Below are 20107 nucleotides of genomic sequence, written 5' to 3' on the forward strand. Positions count from 1 at the left end.
GTGTCTATAAAACCCAAAATGAGTTTTGGAGGAACCTCTCTTGCGTCTGAAGATCGATAACATGGATCGGCGCAACCTTTCAAAAGCCAATCAGCTAATAGTTAGTTAACGATACAGTTCTGTGAAAAAGTCTTGAGCTTTTTGCAACATAGTGAAACATTAAATAATAATAAGACTTAGTGTTACATTCAATTTCAATTTAAGTGGCAGGTTTTTACTATTGCTTAAATGTGATGGAAGCTCACTTTATCCTTGTTTCCTTTTTATGTATCTTTTCTGTCTGTGTTCTTAAAGTCCGGGGTCCAGCTCTTAACAGTGTAAAATAGTGACTCGAGTGCGTATCAAGTATTTATAGGAACTCCGTTCCGCTCCTTGGGTCTACCAGTTCGTTATTGTTCCGTGATGACCAGTTTTAGGATTGCTGCAGTTCTTGCTTGGCTTGCTGCCGTTTTCTAAAAGCCGTTAGATCGTCTGTTAGAATGATCAATGGAAGCAGTGGTTCAAATCTCCCGTCCCGTTCGGTACGGACATGACAGACATGAGAAACTCTTTCATTTTTTTTAATATTGTTTTTATGCCCACACAGCTACTTCTTTTTTTTTTCTTTTTTTTTTTACAAGGAATGGGCTAAATAACTGATTAAATCTAGAATTATACAAGCAATATTCAGGGTACGACGACTACTTTCTATACTTCTTTTTATCCATCTGTCATGCGGCACTCCATGTGAGTCCGGCACGGCGTTTCTCTTTGAACTTGAGCAGTAGTTCAGTGTGATGAGAGCAGGTCCGTATCAGCTGATGAAAAATGACCATACAGAGGTCAATCAAACGAGGCTTGGAGAGAAGAAAAAAAAAGATTTGATTTTTTTTTTGTGACTGAAAAAAAAAAGAAGTAGAGCTGGTGGCATTTGTGGCATCAGTTTGAGCTGATTACAGTAGAAGGCGGTGAGCTGAAGATGGATTTCCATCACAAATACTGTCGATCCGGACTGCCCGCGGATAGACAAAGAACTGCATTTCGGTAGAGGCCGAGACCTGCCCACAGGATGTAGTAAAGTTTTCTCCTGTTTTGCTTAATAACATCTCCCTGACAGTGGAGGTGAGCCTGTTTTCTATTTAGCATATTTAGCAAAATAAATCCACCTATGCCGAAACAGAGGACCTTATGCTCTGTAAATGTAGCTACGAGACACCCGATGTTGAGCACAGAACGCCTCCTCACTTTTTGTGCATGCAATCTTTTATTCTCTCACCTGGAGCGGGCCCAGAGTTTCTTGCGCATATTGGAATCAGGGTAGTTACAGATGCACTGCAACTTAGGGACTATAAGTAAACTCTTATTTTGCCATCACTGACAAAAGACTCCCTCTGCTGAGCGCATGCTTTAAAATTAAAATGAAATAAAAAAGTGGCCGGATAGCGATGTCTAATGAAGCTTTGGCAACACAGCACATGCGAGTAGAGCATGCAGTGATAGCCCCAAACCGAGGTGCTAATTGATGCGCTGGATATTTTTGGCATGTAAGAAAAAGATGGATAGCGGCGACGGAGAATATTTATTAGCCGTTAACTCTTTTGAAGTCACAATGTGTTACCGCTTAAACCCGCCAAAACTGTATGTAAATTTAAAGAGCAGTGACAGATCCTTTAAAGATCTGGAGCCATTCCTTTTAAATGACATCATTAAATCAGTTTGTGTTGCGCAGCTGGAAAACATGTTCTACATATGGGAGTTGTTGAGAGGCTTTTCATGAGTAGTTGTCCACTAACGTTTGTCTTTTGGCATGGACTCGAACAGGAGTGGACTTAAAGTTAAGGTTAGCAGATTCTCAAAATGAAAAACTGCTCGCTAGTCAATCTTCGCCAAGGGTTGGGGTGGGTGGGGGGTTAATGTGTTTATCATATGAATTGCTATGACAACTGTGTGATTGACATACACATGGCAAAAAATGGGATAACGGGATGGGACCTGCATAATATCGGGACAACACAATGTGGTTGGTGAGATGCGCCGCAACGCAGGACCCAAGGCTAAAAATCGGGACAGTCTCGGTCAAAACGGGACGTTTAATGACCCGACAAAGTAACGTAAACTATATGGATATCGTATTAAAAAAAACTGTGTCAACTATGGTATAGAATGCCAGTTGTATTGTATTAGTGCTACTAGAAATTCATATTTAAGGATTAGGGCTGGATATTGATTCTAATTTCCTCAATCGATTTGATTTCAATTCATAAAAGTTCAGTTAAATTCAATTTAGATTTTTCCCAATTTGATTTGATTCGATTCACTTCACTTCAATCCGATATTGATTAATGATGGAACATCAATTCTTCTTAAGTGTGAAGGACATGATAAAAACTCCACAAATATTCAAATCCAAATTATATTTTGCAGAGGCAGTAACTGGTTAAATCATTGAATTAGTTTATTAATCAAAGTAACGCGTGTTATAAACACTAAAATATTTTCATAATTCAAATTCAATAAATGTAAAAATAAATAAATTCAAAGGATTCTGAATTGTCTTAAAGTGCAATAAGTCTGGTCTTTCATAAATGTAAGAACATTATTTTAAATTCACAACAAATTTCAAGAAATTAAATGATACAAAAAAAAATTCTAGTTTCTTAAGTATTTATGAGAAAAGGAGATATTAAAATAATTGATTCATGCTTTTATGAATTCTTAACGGGCTTGAAAAGGAAAATCGGTTCGATATTGATTATTCGAATTTTTTTTTTTTAAACTCAGCCTTAATAAGGATAGTGATAACTGGTATTAGCTACCTATCTAATAAGTGAGTCGTTTACACAACCACTTATTGGCAAGATTAGTAGATACGGTACTGTATTGTATTAGGTACTGTGCACTTAAAAAAAGAGATATGCATAGTTTTTCATTCAATCAAATTGTAATAGTGAAAAATATTCATATACCTCTTTTTCTTGTTGTCAATGTAATTCGTAGTGTAATTTGGATCGTGATCAAATTTAATCTTGAAACAGTGGATAAGCCTGTGTTGTGGGAAAAAAAAATGTAGATGGCACATTGCCATTTTTTTCAGTTATTGTCATTATTATTTTCTGCTACAAGATATCATTCACCAACTGTGAGGATAACTAATTTTGCTTCACAGTCACAACCCGTCCAAGTGACAGAACGGGAAGCCTGGCGGTTCGCTAATTAGCGCCCCGATGTGTTTATTATTGTCGTTTCCAGTAATAGATTAAAACTGCAAAGTATTAACCTCGTTTAGCTACATGCGAGTGACTAGTGTACCTAAATAATTGGCCGGCCCGGTTTGTGACTGTATCTTCCAGTGGACTGTAATTCAGAGGTGTAGAATGTGCGACCTTGTTATCACATTCCATTTGTATTCAGAATGAGTTGTCATCTGCTGCCATGATTTGGTACGACTTACATCTGTAACTATTACACTTCAGCATATTACATACACAGATGCCTAGATTCACATCTTGACTTCATACGCATTCGCAAGCGGCGGTTCAAAAGGTGCGGTCTGAAATTGTTCTCCCTTTCAGAGTTTGTTTTGGGAATTAGAATCCCGTTGGTATTCAAAGTGGCAGCAGATAATTTCCTTTAGTGAACGCTTTATCGCAGGCGGCTTGGCGGTCTCGTGTAGTTTCTCTTCTCGTGCCTTTGGGTTCCTTGAAAATTATTCACTGCAAGGGAAAAAAAAAAACAAAAAAAACGATCCATCCTTCCCCGTTTTGCTTATCACCAGAAAGCAAACACATATTAAACACACACAAGGTGTAACACAAGGGATTGCTGTATCTGCTGTCCAGCTCCGGATGATAAGACAGGCCATGAATGCAAAATGTGTTTCAATTATACTTGAATAATGTTGCAAAGGGGATATCTATTCTCTTTCCTGGAAAGCGTTAAAAGTGCTTCATCTATTTTTTTGTTTTTGCAGTTGACGTCGTTTAGCTACCGTACTCCACTTTCATCATCTCATGAATTTAAATATGTGCTCCTCAACTTCTTTCTTAGCTCGAAACTATCATTAGATCTGCCTTGGCCTCTAAAATTGCCTGATCCTTTTGTACAGTGAGCATACCAGAACCTTTATTAAAATAGAGGCTTGGTGGGGGTGAGCTTGTTTGCATCACAATCCGCTTCTCTGTCCTGATGTTATGCTAATGAGCACCGAGGAGACGTCTCAGCACCCACCCCAGAACCAAGGACGGTACCTTGGAGCTGTGACACCGAAACTGCTGGAAGAAATCTAATGGTGCACTTTGAACTTTTTCAAAGCTTTGCTCTTTATGCTGTGAATGATTGCGTAAAAAAAAAAAAAAGCTTTTCCCTCTGGCGTTATTGTTTTACTTGCATAGTTTTGTTGGAGAAAAACAAAACACAAATGTAGCTTCATGAGGTTTAACAAGCGCCATTACCTGTCCGGGTGCTGTGATTTAGGGCTGACAGGTGATTGGATATGCGAAAGACGACACCCAGCTCTCGGTGTGTGTGTGTGCGTGTGTGCACAGGGCCATGCCGTGTTTTGGGTTGACGTGCTGCTTCGCTTGTCCAATGAAGGCATTCATGCTGTCTTTGGGATTGAAAATAGATACAGCAGTGGCGTGGCTGGGATTGTAACATGCCAAGATGCCACTGTTGAAATAATTATTTGCGTATGTAATTGGTGTAATGAGTTAGTCGGTCGTCTGCTGGATTTCAGCTACACTGAATTGATTAAATCCAGTATTGACTGCATTAAAATTTTTACAAGATTGTTTTCATGGTCCATGGAAGATCTCATTTTATTATAAGTACACAAAAATCCAAATCATTGTATGATACAGTGTCAAATCTTCTACCCTTGTTCTGTTTAAGTGACGTAATGTGCCGTCCATTATGTTGGCCGTCCTTCATCTGGTCTGCGGAAGGTTAAAAGCATCAATTAAGACACCAAGTCACGGTCAGTCACATTATGGCCAAAGCCTTTAATCTCAAAGAATTGGCACTCTTCAAAAAAGAGAGACATTCAATGATTACTGCTTTACAAGCCTGTGTACTTTTTTATTTTTATTTTTGTATTTTGTCTTCAATTGTGCACAGCATTTAAAGATGATATAATGTAATCGTTAGCTGCAATATATATATTTTTAAAGTGCTTTTCTCACTGTTAGTCCTTATCATAGCTATTGTAGATTATATTATAGCTGTGGTAAAAAAAAAATCTGCACGCATGGTAATTAAAATTAAATAAATGCCTTTTTCATGTATTCAGATTTTATATTTGTCATATCTGGCTCAAGAATTTACCAAGAAAGACTATAAGGTGTATTTCCAGTCTTCACCGTCATCTCTAACAAAGGCACCGACGATGCCTTATTTTGGCTTCCACTTTAACTGCATCATCATCTCAGTTACCTTGCTCATGTTCTGTGTCGCTGTTCTCTTTGTTAAAAATTAATAATCCTGTTCAATACTGCTTGGCGATCACAGTGCATTATTGATGCCGAGGCCCTTAATAGAAAGACGGAGCCGTGTTTTTAACCACGCAGCTGCTGATTTTGAAAGAGGGAGGGGGTTAGAGGGTCACACAAGCTGCTTACTGGTGCACATCCATGTAAATACAACCGCGTTATTATTGTACACTAAAACCACGCTTCATATATCCAAAGGATTGCTTCCTTTTTGGCAAACAAACATGGACATGGAAATAAACAATCACACGGATTTTCAATGAGGTCGAGCGCAGTGGGCAGAGTTATGACCTTGTTGCTTGTTAGGTTGCGTTTACATAATATTTCTGGTGGCTGCAGCAGCCCTGTTTGGCCGAAAAGTAGTGTGACGTGGGATTTTGTCCATTTTTTTCCACTGTATTCAATTATTTTAAAGTTTTCACACAGTACTGTGCAGTATATCACAGTATCCATGACTGCCGTAATACTACAGCTCAATAAATAAAATAAAATATTAGTTTTCTGTCAACCACCAATTCTGTAATCTATCTTTTGTACGAAAACATGCAAAAGAGACAGTTATTCACATACACAATGCCCAGTGTTCCCGTCACACGCACTTATTTTCCATTAGGGTTATAACTAGTGATGGACAAATGAAGCTTCATGAAGCACTTGTGATCTTTTTAGACTCCTCTAGATGACACTCAATTTAAAGATGCAGTGAAAGTTTAATCAATTTCCATTGCACTAGCCTTTATCTTTAAACCAAGACCATCATCTAGAGGAGTAAAACAATTTTGCAAGTGCTTCATAAAGCTTCACGAAGCTTCATTCACTCAGAATGTATTGCTGTATAATTTTTGGGCGTGATTGGAAAATGAAGCTTCATGAAACACGTGATATTTTTTTATTCTTCTAGATGGCACTCTTGGTTTAAAGATGCAGTTGAAATTGAATCAACTTCCATCACACTAGCATGTACCTTTAAACCAAGTGCACCATCTAGTGGCGTAAAGTGCTTCATGAAGCTTCATTTTCCCATCACTAGTTATAATGGGTATGTCATGGCTGACATTGTAAATAAAATAAAGACATGCTGTAGCGGCCAGAGTAAGATGCCGGTTTTGTTACGCCCTATAACTTATTGTCAGGTTTTGTTTCGTTTGCCCCATTTTATTTGCTGTGGCAAATTTTCAGTACGGCAGTACTACGGCAGTCACAACCTGTCACATTTGATTTTCTGGTTTTGTCCATAGTATTCCGTCAGTACTGACGGACTGTCTGTCAGTCTGTCACTGATGGACGCACATGAATGAATTTCTGATGAATGACGACGGATGACAAACTTTAAGAAAATGATGGAAGTGCGATAGATCTCTCAATCTGTCACTGATTTATACCCGTTTTCTTGACGACTGAATTCCGACCTCTAAAATAGTGGTGAAGCGTGGTTAAAACAAAATGACGATTACAGTTTGGTTCGGCTTGAAAAAAGGAATAACTGACGGAAGACGGAAGGGACCAGCACAATTTTCTAAATAACCCGCCCCTGGTAATCACACCCATCATGGAATAGCATGGCACGCAGTTGCTGCGAATTCATACAGTTTCTATGCTGGACTTTGTAGAGCCTAAAGGCACACAGCCAAGATCAGTTTGTCTCATCCGCCAATTTGTTTGGACTAATTTAGCCATGGCCAACTGGGTCTCACTGTAAATGTTACTTTTATGGTGTCCTAATGTACTCTTTGAGCAACAACCTAGCAGAGTATTTATGTGCACATGCTAATTGGATTGGGTTTCTGGCCAGTGGAGTTCACTCTATAGGCATTGCATACATTCTGGTTATTTCAAGGTGAATCATGCCTGGTCAAGGACCTATTGGGCTTGATTGGCAGCTCCTATCACCGTGAAATAGCCATTCCTATTCCTGATCTTCCTATTTATCGTAATGTATTAATGTCAGCCTAATAACTCCCGAGCACAGGGAACATTTGGTAAAGACTCCGTTTAATGGTCCAGGCAGAATCATTCTTATCTCAACAGAGCTGAAAGAATAGTTTTGTGCTATCAGTAAGTGGAAATGACATTTGGAAATTCTCTTCCAGATAATCCACTTCAATTGCCAGTGAAACATCAAAATTACAACTCAGATTTATGGAAACTGTATTACGACCTGGCTGCTGTGTCGAATCAGTTTTCGATAATCCGTATGGACGGACAGGTATAGGTATCTTACAGAACTAATAGGATTTTCAGTGCATTACTGAAGTGATTATGAGGTTATGGATGTCATATATATGCAGGCAGAGAGGAATATGGCCAAATCACAGCCTACTCATTTCCACATTTTACTTATATCGTGCTATTTTGTCCACTAAACCCTACCCAGACTGGATTATCTTCTTTTTTGTTTGATTTTAAAGGCGCTCCAGTTTTGTCTCCACGCACCCAATAAATTGTATTGTTCCAACCAATGGCTCATGATTGCTTTATTTAGTAGCCATATGTCCTGATCAGTGGGGAGCGCGGCTCATCGATGAATTGAGTGGCTCTTAAAAATGATGAACGGCGCAAACACGAAAGCAATGAGCCTGACAAGCACCATGCTGCTGTCACAGGCTCTGTTGTGAAATTGTTTTTGTCTCTAAAAATGATGCTTGCATAGCAGTAAAATTATAATTTGTTTTAGCTAAGGCGGTATCAGAAAGTATTGACCGTAATGATCAGCCATTACTCTCCTCATACAGTGGGAACGCATCAATTGAAAAGTCTTTTGTCTTCTACTTTCCTTTGTTTTTTCCCCTTCCATTATAGAGACCTACCTTCCCCCACCTTCCACCCCACCCTGATCTGTCCTGTTGCGCTATGTGCAAGTTTGACCTGATATTCCCCTTGCGTGATCTCCGGTCAGGGCCGTTGTTTGGGGTGGGGGGCACGAGCAGTCACACAGCGTTTGGGTGGATGTCATTCCCGGGCTGCTCTCAATCATTCCCCTAGCAGAAGGGGTCAGCGCCTGATTCCTCCCTGCCCCATATCGGGCTCAGCGGGGCTCCAGACTCATCTGATCAAGAGTCCAATTTCTTTCCTCTGGACTGTGAATTCTCTGATTTCCGCTTCCAAATTGTACGTCTTCGGCCAAGGCAAAGCACGAACACAATCTCTTCTATTTTCCTTCTGTGAAAGTGTCTGTGTGTTTGGCATCTTAGCTTTGATTCCCCGGGTAGTTTAGTCTTTCCGATCGGAGATGACAGAGGGTCTTACAGTATGTATGAATTCATGTCCGAGCATACCGTTGGAAAGAACCAATAGAAGCAACCCTTCTATTCAACAGGTGGCGGTCTGTTGGCTCTGATTTACATTTGAGTGAATGTCCAGGCCTGCATTTCACCTCTTTTGCATCCCTGTGATGTTCACTGACAATTAACATCCCAACTCTTTCTTGGGGTTTGTTGAAAGCTGAAGGGCTAATTCAAGGGTCAAGCAAGACTTGCAAGCTGTCAATCTTTTTATTGTAACTTGAATCCCCTCCCCCACTCGAGTCCTTTTATTCTCAGACACCCCTAACCCCCCTTTCTCCCTCCCAGACCTCTTTTAATAGAAAAGCCCAACTCTTCCTCTATTCTCCTGTGGCCCTATAACAGCCCAAGAGGGACAACCAAAAGCTTTGTCTTGGAGAAGCCATGCATTCTTTCACATCTGCCTCTTGTTTCCAGAGCCCACCCCCTACCCTTCCAATTCAAATTTCAAACTGCCCTTTTCAATCAGCCCTCCCCCTGTCTCTTCTAATCACCCCCTTCCTCTTAGCCACTAAACCCCCATTTTGCACTTAACTATAAATGCAACTGATTTGTCTTGAAAGAGTCTGTCATACACACCCATGGAGCATCTTCGTTTTCCAGGATACTTAAACATCTGCCTGTAACGACTTCATACATTAAAAAATAAATAAAAATAAAATAAAAACCCTATCAATTTAACAACTGGCCAATCTGTGATTCAAGCCACTCTATTGCTGATGATGTCCTTCATCATCTGTCTGGCTGGAGTCTGTAGATGCAAACACCTGTTCTTAGATCACGGCGGTGTGCAGGGGGCTCAGAGTACGAATCACCGGCGGCGTCTCTGTTTAAAGGCGTGGGGAGAGAAAAGCAAGCTCCAGCTGAGAGAGGAGACTTCAGCACGTCTAATGAGGAGAATGCCAGCCAGACAATGTCCCTCCGGTCTGCGCCTTTGGTGTCTGTGCATGTTGAACACTCACAGCATGAGACGAAATACGTTAAGTACAAGACTGTTATAATCGATTTATAGAACAACCTTGTACATGTTCGAGGGAAATACACTCTGCATTTACCTCAAGGTGGGAGACTTTACTGCCTCCCAGGCAAATGTATTTAAAAGGCATCTGGTTTTTGTCTTCAGACAATCGAGGTATGTTGAGAACACTGCTAGGAGATGATGACAGACGAAAAAAATTATATATGGATCCAGTAATAGTTTGTTTACAGACCGGAGACACCCTCAGACACACTTAAGCTGCCTTAGAAACTGTTAATGTGCTGTTCAGGTCTATGAGGTTGTTTGGCTTGAAATACAGACACAGAGGCATGCGAGGATTAAACTAATACGTAGTTATATGTTGAAGGGAGGCAATGCTATTTGACAGAAGACTTGCGAGTGTTCTCCTGATACTCCAGAACTCCAGACAAGTTTGAGGATAAGCTTTTAATTCAGACCATTAATCTTAACCGAGCCAGGAAATCTCTTTGTTAACATGCATTTCCATTAAAATTAGAGGAGGGTAATACTATGATGTAAACATCATAACCTATCTACCTAACTCAAGGTCGTGAGCCTCAGGGCATCGGTATTTCATATTGCACATGACATGTGAATGCTTAGATCCCATAAATATGTATTTGGGATTCCGTGCATGCTTAGAAGAGGTCACGGAGTGAACTGGATGCTAGACTTATGGTAAAACTCGTGACTAGTAGTCAAGTGATAAAACACTGATTTCAAGTGACCAGGGTACAATTTGATTTTTCCTTGTTCTCTAGTATATCAAAAAAAAAGGCTTGGACCGTTTCCATCTCCACAACAATTCTTTTATTGCACAAGATAGCTTTTGAAGTGGATTATCATCATGTCTCTGTGTGTGCACCACAAGTATTGTAAGTGGACAGAACAGTCGGTGCTAAGCCTGTGTGTGTTCATAAGGATACTAAAAGCCTTTATGCTCCCTTTGGAGCTTTATTGTACAGACGGCCAACACAAGGCCTCATCATACAGTAAGAACTTGTAAGGAGTATGTCACTTAATACAGCAAAAACCTCCACCAAGGCGGAACAGTCCTTGTTTCAGGGCCTAATTCTGCACCTTCAAAGATAACCATGTATTTTCTAATTTAGTCGCCGTTTGGTGAGCGATATAAAATCATTCACAATCATTTGAAAACAGAAAGTTTCTGAAAACAATTATGTTACCACTCCCAAAACTGTGAAAATGGAAGACATGTAGCATGTAGGACACCAACTACGATTTAATGCAGTCAAAACTCGAATAAGGGTTACCCTTTTTTAAACCCAAATAGTTGGCTATTAGTGAAAAGGTTTTTTTTTAATAGTACAAAATAAAAAGTGGAAATGACGTCTATTTTCATCATGATGTTGTCCGCGCTTCACGGTTTAGATGGTGATCCAGCACATTACCATTTATATGAGAGTAACTTTTGCTGGTCAAAGTAAACAACATTATTTTGAAAATAATATTGATACACTCACAAAACATATTTTTACTAGCTCATTGTGTAAACATATACTCATTTAGAAATGAACTGGATCAAGTTTATCTTTCTTCCTACTCCTTTTCGACCATGTAAATTAGGATTCACATAATATAGTGAATGATACACATTTGCTGCTTAGGGTATTTTTATTTAACTTTCCTTTTTTGTCATTCTTACACACATACACCAAAGGTCTATTCTCCATCCCACTACAAGGAATATGCAAAATTAGTTATTTGGTTTGTTTGAAATTTGGCTTGTAAACTAAAAGAACCATGGGATTAAAATTGAATTTAAATGAATGTGCAAATCTTAAAACAAAATATTTTATGCAATCACATTTCTTGTGGAACTATATATTATTCACTGAACTTAAACATCCCGCTAACCTCAATTTAATGGCTCTGAAATTAAAGGTCTCAGAGGCATACTGTCATATTAGATGAGGTGATTATGGTGGACTTAATTACAACTTTGTTGCCTAATGTGTGCATGCTGCATGTTTTCATACCCGTGAAGTACTATACTCTGTCTGGGAACTAGCAAACACAAAACGGATCAAACGCTCTGCAGCCAGCCAATATTCTCCAGTGAGGGGAAGCCGAGTTTTACAGCTCTGGCTGCACGCGACAGGCAGACTGCTTCAGTTGTGCATGAAGGCGAACATTCCGAGAAAGGTTGCAGACACAGAAAGAAGGACATGGCTGTTTTTGATCAGGCTAAAAAAAAAAGATGAGGGGAAAACAGTTTCTAATGGGGTCCTGTGTGTCCCGTTGCCTGAGTGATGCCACATCCCTTGGTAAATGCGCTAATGGTTGATGGAACTGAAAGGACGGAGTTGAACCCGGCAATGTAAACAGGCGGACAAAAGGTTAGTAGTGTGAAACGCCTGCCTGGACGTGCAGGTAGGCGTTAGGTTTCACTGGTGTATCCAAGACTTGGGAGGAGGCCATTTGCTTTTGTAGCGAAAGAGAGCAAAAACAAACATTCCAACAACTCGTGGGACGGGTATGGATGAGATGGGGAGACAGTAATCCTGCTTGGGAGTGATGGGAGTGAAAGGGTGGGGATGCAGAGATACATTTGTGGTTAGTCACAACAAAGCGTGTTGACCATTTGCTCTCAAGTGTTTATTTGTTTGCCGGCGCCTCGGGGGGTGGGAAAGGCAATTTGACTTCTTAACTTGGCAGCTAGAATTTCTGAAATAGATAACTCAAGTAAGTCATACATTGGCCTTTTGTGATTTTACTGTATATGTTTAACTAGTTCTGTGGGCTTTCAATATAATGTCACTAATTCACCCGGCTGAAGTGGTTGGGAAACATGTTAGATCACGCTCACTCAGCCGTATGATTTTTGCGTTTAACGCTGCCGCCAGTTGATTTAGTATTTCTCGTGCACGCGGACGCAGAAGGCAATTCGGCTCACAGTTGGCCGCTTCCTCTCCGTTTGGAGCGTTTTCACTCTGGGCTCGTGTCAACTTTCTGTCGGCAAGCGAGAGCCGACTCCAAATCTGAGATGTCTTAATAAATCAACATCACTTTAAAATCTTTATGATATGTCTCATGTGCTTCTGGGTGGTAGGCACGGGTTATGATTTATAGATGCGGATTAAAAAAAAATATACAATAGTGGAATTATAAGGTGAAGACTCTTATAGGTCACAGTGGGGTTGGCTCGGTCTGTTTGACAGTACTGGTTGCACCCAGTTCCTGTCAGTTAGGCGGTCCCGCTTCCATTTGCCATTAAAGGATTTCCCCCTCTCACGATTATCGACCTCATGCGCTTATTTGCCAGTCCGTGTGGGTTTTGCAGCATTTCCCAGATTTCCTCTCACACGCAGTAAATGTCGTTCCCTCTCGTTCTGCTCCCTTCACAGGTGCGAGGCTCAATGATGACCATGTCTAAGAGCGTTTGGATTGGACTTTTTTAATCAGAAGCCTTTTTGTCACGACACAAAAACCTGCGAGAGACCACCAATGCTTGGCGCCATGTGGAAAGTACACACCTTGTGCTGGTTTATCATCACGCTGGCCCAAGTCCACTCCACTGAGGGTAAGTGCCCGTCAAACTCTTTGGGCCTGTAAAAACAGACCACTTTGTTTCCATACCGCCATTTTACAGCAAGTTTTTCAGGATCACCGACAGTCAGGCACTCAGTAGGGAATTTTCTTTCTTATAGACTTATTTAGGAATTCTCCAATGAGCAATGAAAATGTAGCGCTCGCGCTGCTCCTATGAAGTCCCACAGTGCATGTCTAAGTAATGTGGCTCTGAGGACCGTAGGCTCAGGCGGACGGAGATGATCGGGAGCGCTTTCATTAGTCGTATATCTCAGACAAATTGTGATTTGCCAGAGATTTTCTGCTTGAGAGCGCCAGTTGTTCCCAGTGGCATCAGAGCTGGATGCGTTCGGAAATTTGGGGCTAAAATGTTCTACGCTGTGGCCAGCCAGCGCTCACAGATTTCACACCTCAAAAACGTTGATGTTTTAATCATGGTGCGTTTTAGCTGTGATTAAATGCGTCTCGGCTGCATCCTAATGGCCGGATTTATATGTCTAAACTGCATATCATAAACACTTTCCTCTACTTATTAGTCTTTAATCACTCTAATAGTGGTGCACTACTTTTGGTAATTGATGATTGCTTTAAAAATTGGCTTCTGGTTAGTGCAGTATATCAGAAGAACCATTATAGATTTGTTTCTTTGTTGCCAACTGTTGTAGCTCTCGCCCAGTCTTCCCTTTTTTTTCTTCTTTAAAAAAAAATAATATCTGCAATTTAAGATTATTGAAACGAGTTGGCAAATTAATCACTGATGCAGCATGTCACACAAATCACCCGTGTATAATCTTAACATACAATTTGTTTTCAGCTTGTGTCATCTGGCTTGGATTTTTACAGTCACACAAGAAGCGGAGTGTGTGGCTCCTTTCAGCTTCAGTGGCTTTGGCAAACACTGAGAAGCAGAATTTCATCAATGCTGGCAACATACATCATCTCACGTCTCACGTCATGCGGCGATAAGAGTTTGCAATTTTCCAGACTTATAATGTGACTACACCTAGAGCAAATGGAGATAGTTGGGATCCCAGGGAGCTTGGAGCTCTCACCTGGCGCTACATAGTTTTTGAAATGCTACTGTAAGCCCACACGAATACAGCACATGAAAAATACCCCCCCACACACACACACTTTTTATTGTTCGATTAAATTAAATTCAGTACAATATTGATTAATATACATATATTTAGGGAACATCAATTCTTCTTAAATATCAAGAACATGATAAAAACTCCATAAACATTACATTCCAAATTACGGTAAATTATACGGCGGCAGTAACGGGTCAAATTATTTATTTTATTTTTGTCAATGAAAGTAACACGTATCATAATCACTTAAAGTTGCTCAATGTAGGAAATTTAATTCTGAATACTGCCACGTGTGGCCAAAAAATGAAACTGCACACTCCCTTCTTCATGTCCACACTGGCACGCATGACGTCCGCAACCAGAGGGCGGGAAATCCGAACTCAAAGCCAGTCTGAAAAAGATTTTTCCTACATAGAGCAGCTTTAAGTGTTACGCAAACATTGACATCAACATGGGTGAGATGAAAAATACTATTTTCATAATTGTAATTCAATAATTGTAATTGTAATTGTATAATTGAAAAAATTCTGAATTGTCTTCGTGCATTAAGCCAGGTCTTTTGTAAATGTAAGAAAATACCTTTTATGACTTTTTTCAAATTCCTGTGAACAGTAAAAACAGATTTAGGCATTTAAAATTCTATTTTCTCATGAATTAATGGGAAATAAAGACATTAAAATAATTAATTTCTCATTGTATTAATCTATATCAGGCTATGGACATGAATATTGATACAATATTGATTGAGTGATTGATTAATTTTTAAAGCTAGTCCTATTCAAACTGGTAAAGTTTTGAAAAAAAGTGTTATCAAACATCGCTAATATACTGTACACAATGTTATCATAACGACACTTCTTAAGGCAGCATTAGAGTCCTCTGATATGTAATAATTGCATGTAAACAGGTTTAGAACAGTCAGATTATTATTATTATTATTATTATTATTTTACTGTCAAAAAATTGTATTTGAAAAGAAAAATGGATTTAATGATTATTAATGTTCCCCATAGGCTAACAAGGAAATTTTCATTCTTTATTAAAAAAAAATGCATCTCACAACATTGATAAACAACATAAAACAATTGCAAATATGAATCATCATTTGGATTAAAAGTAGACACATTCTTATAAATAAAAAATTTAAGCACAACCCAAAAAATTAAAAAATAGAACCTGGTCTGTGATTTACCATACAGACTTTTAAACTAACTTTTGTAATATTTAAGAAGCCAAGTTTGTATGTTGTACTTGTGGCCATAACCCCTAAATAGAAATATGCAAAAGCTATTAAATAACACATACTTGGTTTGGCTATTGATAACATTTGTCATTTATGTTGGTTTGCATTTCCTCCCCCCTCGTGTCAGTCCCATTTCCCATCTCAGCTACAGAGATCAGCTCGGAAACAGTTCATTACAAACAATATCCCCAAGTCCACACGCTTCATTAACACTGCGTCGATGCCTAATATCTTTTTAATGCATTTTTATAATTGAATTAAATGAGTTAGTGAAATGTTGTAAATAGTTTAAAGTTTGTATTCGGAAGGAAGAGCGTCACAGACGCAACATTATTCCTTTTACTGGAGGGGGATTGTGCTGTGACCTCCAATTACAGCGTATGTCTCATCCTCCATATCCAGTCCACGCGTATACATGTCTTTCATCTATATTTGCACAGCTGGTTCACTGTCATCGCAAGGCTTTCATCCTATATTTCTCTTTTCTTTTTTCCTCGCCGTCTTGTCTGTCAAAGAAAATGTGGATGTATATAGTACAAAGCTGGGAGGTGGAGGTGGATTTAACAGGGTTTTTTTGGGATTCAATTTTTTTTGCATTTTTATTAAACACACAAAAAAAGTACATTTCAAATACAGTTACATGTGGTAATTGATTATTTTTGTTGTTATATCAGTATCCCAGAAATCTCCTTTTTTTTTGGTCATGTCTACTTTTTGGGAACTGAACGTAGCATCAGAATTTCATTACCGCAGTCAGCGTGTATTCTCGAGCTGTGACCTGTGTTTCTGGGCGTCCCGCAGGGTCTGAGTGTACAGTCATCGGCCGGATTTTTTGTCACAAATGAAGCATTTAGAGCCCGATTGAAACTGCATTGTCTGGCAGGACATTCAGATATTGATTTTAGATTGCATATCAGCCAGAGTTGTTCTCATTTCACTTCACAATGTTGAATTTGATCATCACAAAGCATTTTAACATTTCCAATGCTGGACTCAAAGGTTTCATATCAACGCAAGATGACCTACCTTGATATCTGAATGTGTATGTATGTATGAAATCATCAATGACTAATTGCTTCTATATCTCCAACAAAGACTTTAGCGCAAACCGGGGTGTGAAGTTGACATTGGCGTCTACCATATAGATAGGGTCTCACAAAGGACATTTTAGCATTGCATTGTGGGAGGGGGTCAATGTCTTTGTATCTCAGGCTTGACCCATACTTAGGGCTCAAAGTCAAGATGACTTAATACTGCTGAAGTTGACATTCTTAAGCTGCCAAGTGACACCGCAACCTGTTGGGCTGCCTCTTGTCAAAGTACTAACCCAACTTGGCTTGCGTAAAACATGTTAATTGCCTCATAAAGATAATAGAACTTGATAAAAATGTAATTGCTGTTTAAATATTAGAGAACAGCAAATACGAGTAAAGCCCACTTTACACCCCTTTGTCGTACATTCCCTGTTGAACTTCATCGGCGACAAATAGAGGGAATCGATTTCCAAAGCAGGAGATCACAATTGTAATTGAACTTTTTCAATTTAATGTTATTCAATTTTAATTCAATATCAATACAAACTGTTTGATACAATGTTTGATATAAAAAAAGGAAGAAAACACCAACCCTGGCATTCTGCAAGACTTCATCATCGCTACAATATACTTTATAAACTGTACTTGTTTGACTTGACTTCAAACCTGGAATTATTATTATTTTTTTGGAATTTGAGAGTGGCTGACTAATGACATCACAGCTGGTGTGTATGCATTGCTACGTTCAAGTACATCATGGAAAATGGCCAACTCGTCACAACCTAGACACACTTCGGAATTGAAACATGTTGACGTTTGAGTGTGCTCTGTAGTTCCGACACTAATCGGTGCATTCCAAAAAAAAAAAAAACAGTACCGTCTTCAGTACCAAACGCTTGTCTTGGCTTATCTTGATATAGATGATAGCTACCGAACACATAAAATTCAATTACGAATCGCTACTGCCACCTGCTGACGAAAAATGAAACTGCACCAACCCTTCTTCATGTACACAACGCGCACATGACATCACATTCGCAGACAAGAGGGCGGGAAGTTGTAACCCGAATCCAGTCTGTCAACTATTGGCCAGAGGCTTGCAGGAGCACCCATTGTGAATAGCTAAGGTGGTAATTTACTAATTACAAGATGTTTCAGTCATAAATGATCAAGTAAAAAGGCTATTGTAAAGATATTTTTAGCCAAATTGTTACAGAGAGCAGCTTTAATTCTGTGATCACTATATCTAGTCTGATATAGTATTTTCCCTTAAAATGACATAACATGAATGGCCGTTTTATCTTTTCTCCATTTTGTTTTTATAAATCACACAATTCATATATATAAAGCACAAGAAAATTAAACAGAACAAACAAACGAATAAAAGGAGGGATGTTCGATACCACTTTGACTGACACCAGTCTGAGTACTCACTCTTAAGTACTCACTGATTTTGATACCAAATATTGATACCACTAGTACTTTTGATACTGCCCCCTCCCAAAACAAACAAACAAACAAACAAACAAACAAACAAACAAACAAAACAAAACAATGACAGATCATTTTAAACAAAGATCTATATATCACAAAGTTAAATTTTTACTTACATTTTTTTTTTTATTTTCTAGTCTTCTAATTTCTGGTCGTGAGTATTGAAAGAGGAATAAAATTATTTTGTCCTCTTTGCGTGTTCGAAAACTTGAAGACAGATTTAATGTAAGAAAAAACACCTTTGCAAAAATGATTTAATAAAAAAAGGTCAGAGATCTCTGGACATTCATTACAGACTCCAATTGCTTCACTTAAACAGGTGGAATTTCAGAGCGTCGAATGTAGCTCTTCCGCGTGTACAATGGCTTCTTATAGTTAAAAGACCTCCTCTCTTTCATTTGTAGACAAAACATACTCTCTGGGTACTTTTCCATGAGCGATGGCGAAAACAGAGTCAGGAGTGCGTGTTCGAAAACAGACTCTGTTTTCAAGGACTAAATGTGTTTTCGCACAAAACGCTGAGAAGGAACTTTTTTAGACTAAATAGTATGTCCCAGCTTAAGGTCAGATTATACCGAAATCAACACCACTTGCTCTGCACAGGACACAAAACATTTCGACAAGGTTAATACTGAAGAATTAAAATGTTAATAATGTGTAACAATGGTTAATATATGAAATTAAGTATTAAAAATGTTACAATATCTATCAGTATCGATACCTTAAAATTAGGCCAGGTATCAGTCCGATACCTGGTTCGCCCCTAAATAAGGCAACAAAAACTATCCAGTAGCCAGATGAATATTATTCAAAATATTTGTAAGCATACCAAGTTTTTAAGAAATGCAAGTAAGTGAAAATAATTAAAAGGAATACTATAAAAATGTGCTTTTAAATAACATTCAAATACCCCTAGCATTTTACCACTTAAATGCAAATTAATGAACTGTTTCAGAGGTTGAGTTTTAGGAACACAGGTTTGTCAGCTTGTTCTCCTGTTTAACCTGAATGTGCCGTCTCAGCCTGAACACAAATAGCACAATGTAAAAGGCACATTGACTTTCCTTTCAGAACTTTCCTGCATAATAGAAGAGAATACTCCCACCAAATTAGACATTGATTGCAAAAGAGATCTGTCAATATGCACATACAAGTGAGTGACTTTTACAACAAACTCATCCTAGCAAAGCAAAATTGTTGATGAAAATTTGCAAATTCACAATAATATAGAAAAGTGTTGAATTTCTCCGTCAGGGATTTAAGTTAATGACCATCATCCAAAATCTGTATATTGTTCCTGTGTTGTAATGGATCATAGATAAAACACTTTTACTGTTCAAAGGGTTGTGCTAATCTATGATGAAGCATTCATTGTTAAACACTTTACATTTGCACATTTTGGGTTGCACGGAGCATGCCTACAATTTTGAGCACATTTACAAAGCAATCATATCGTCTGTCACAAAAGTCACTCAACTTTGCTATCCGTCTAACTGCGGGATCATTTCCTTTGTCCTGCTGGTGTCCTCTGCCACCGTTACCACGGCAACCTGAACACATTTCGCTGAGGGTGTGATTTTTTTTACCAAGAAATTCTGTCATGTTTTCGGTAACGTATAATGCAGCGATGATTTTCTCTTGTAACACATGATTAAACCGTCTCCCAAGTCTGTCTGTGTTATTTAGTCAGGCTGAGAAGATTTGTCGGCATCAGCGAGTGAATAACAAGTCACACTTAGCATCAGAAGTGTGCTCTCTTCAAAGGCTTCGCCTGAGATTGTTCGAATTACAGAGTGGAGCAATGTTTCTGTGTCAAGGAGAAAAGGGGGGGGGGGGGGGTTTGCGACATGTCAGACGCACAGCTGAGAATCAATCAAGGCAAAATGGGCTCCGTTTCTCACTAACTTTGTCACTTTTAAACTTTTTCGAACAGCGAACAATCAG

The 20107-nt window shown here is 39.0% G+C and overlaps 1 protein-coding gene across 24 annotated transcripts in view; it reads left to right on the forward strand.

Moving 5' to 3' along the window:
* Positions 1 to 20107, forward strand: part of adgrl2a (adhesion G protein-coupled receptor L2a) — a 133607-nt gene that overhangs the window by 9331 nt on the left and 104169 nt on the right. For all 24 annotated transcript variants that reach the window (XM_077583579.1, XM_077583580.1, XM_077583578.1 and 21 more), the window contains exon 2: positions 13115 to 13290. In XM_077583579.1, the coding sequence (XP_077439705.1) occupies positions 13215 to 13290 (76 nt within the window). In that variant the 5' untranslated portion in view covers positions 13115 to 13214. The remainder of the gene's footprint in view (positions 1 to 13114; positions 13291 to 20107) is intronic.

The sequence above is a fragment of the Vanacampus margaritifer genome, chromosome 13 (assembly GCF_051991255.1).
Source record: "Vanacampus margaritifer isolate UIUO_Vmar chromosome 13, RoL_Vmar_1.0, whole genome shotgun sequence".
NCBI lineage: Eukaryota > Metazoa > Chordata > Actinopteri > Syngnathiformes > Syngnathidae > Vanacampus > Vanacampus margaritifer.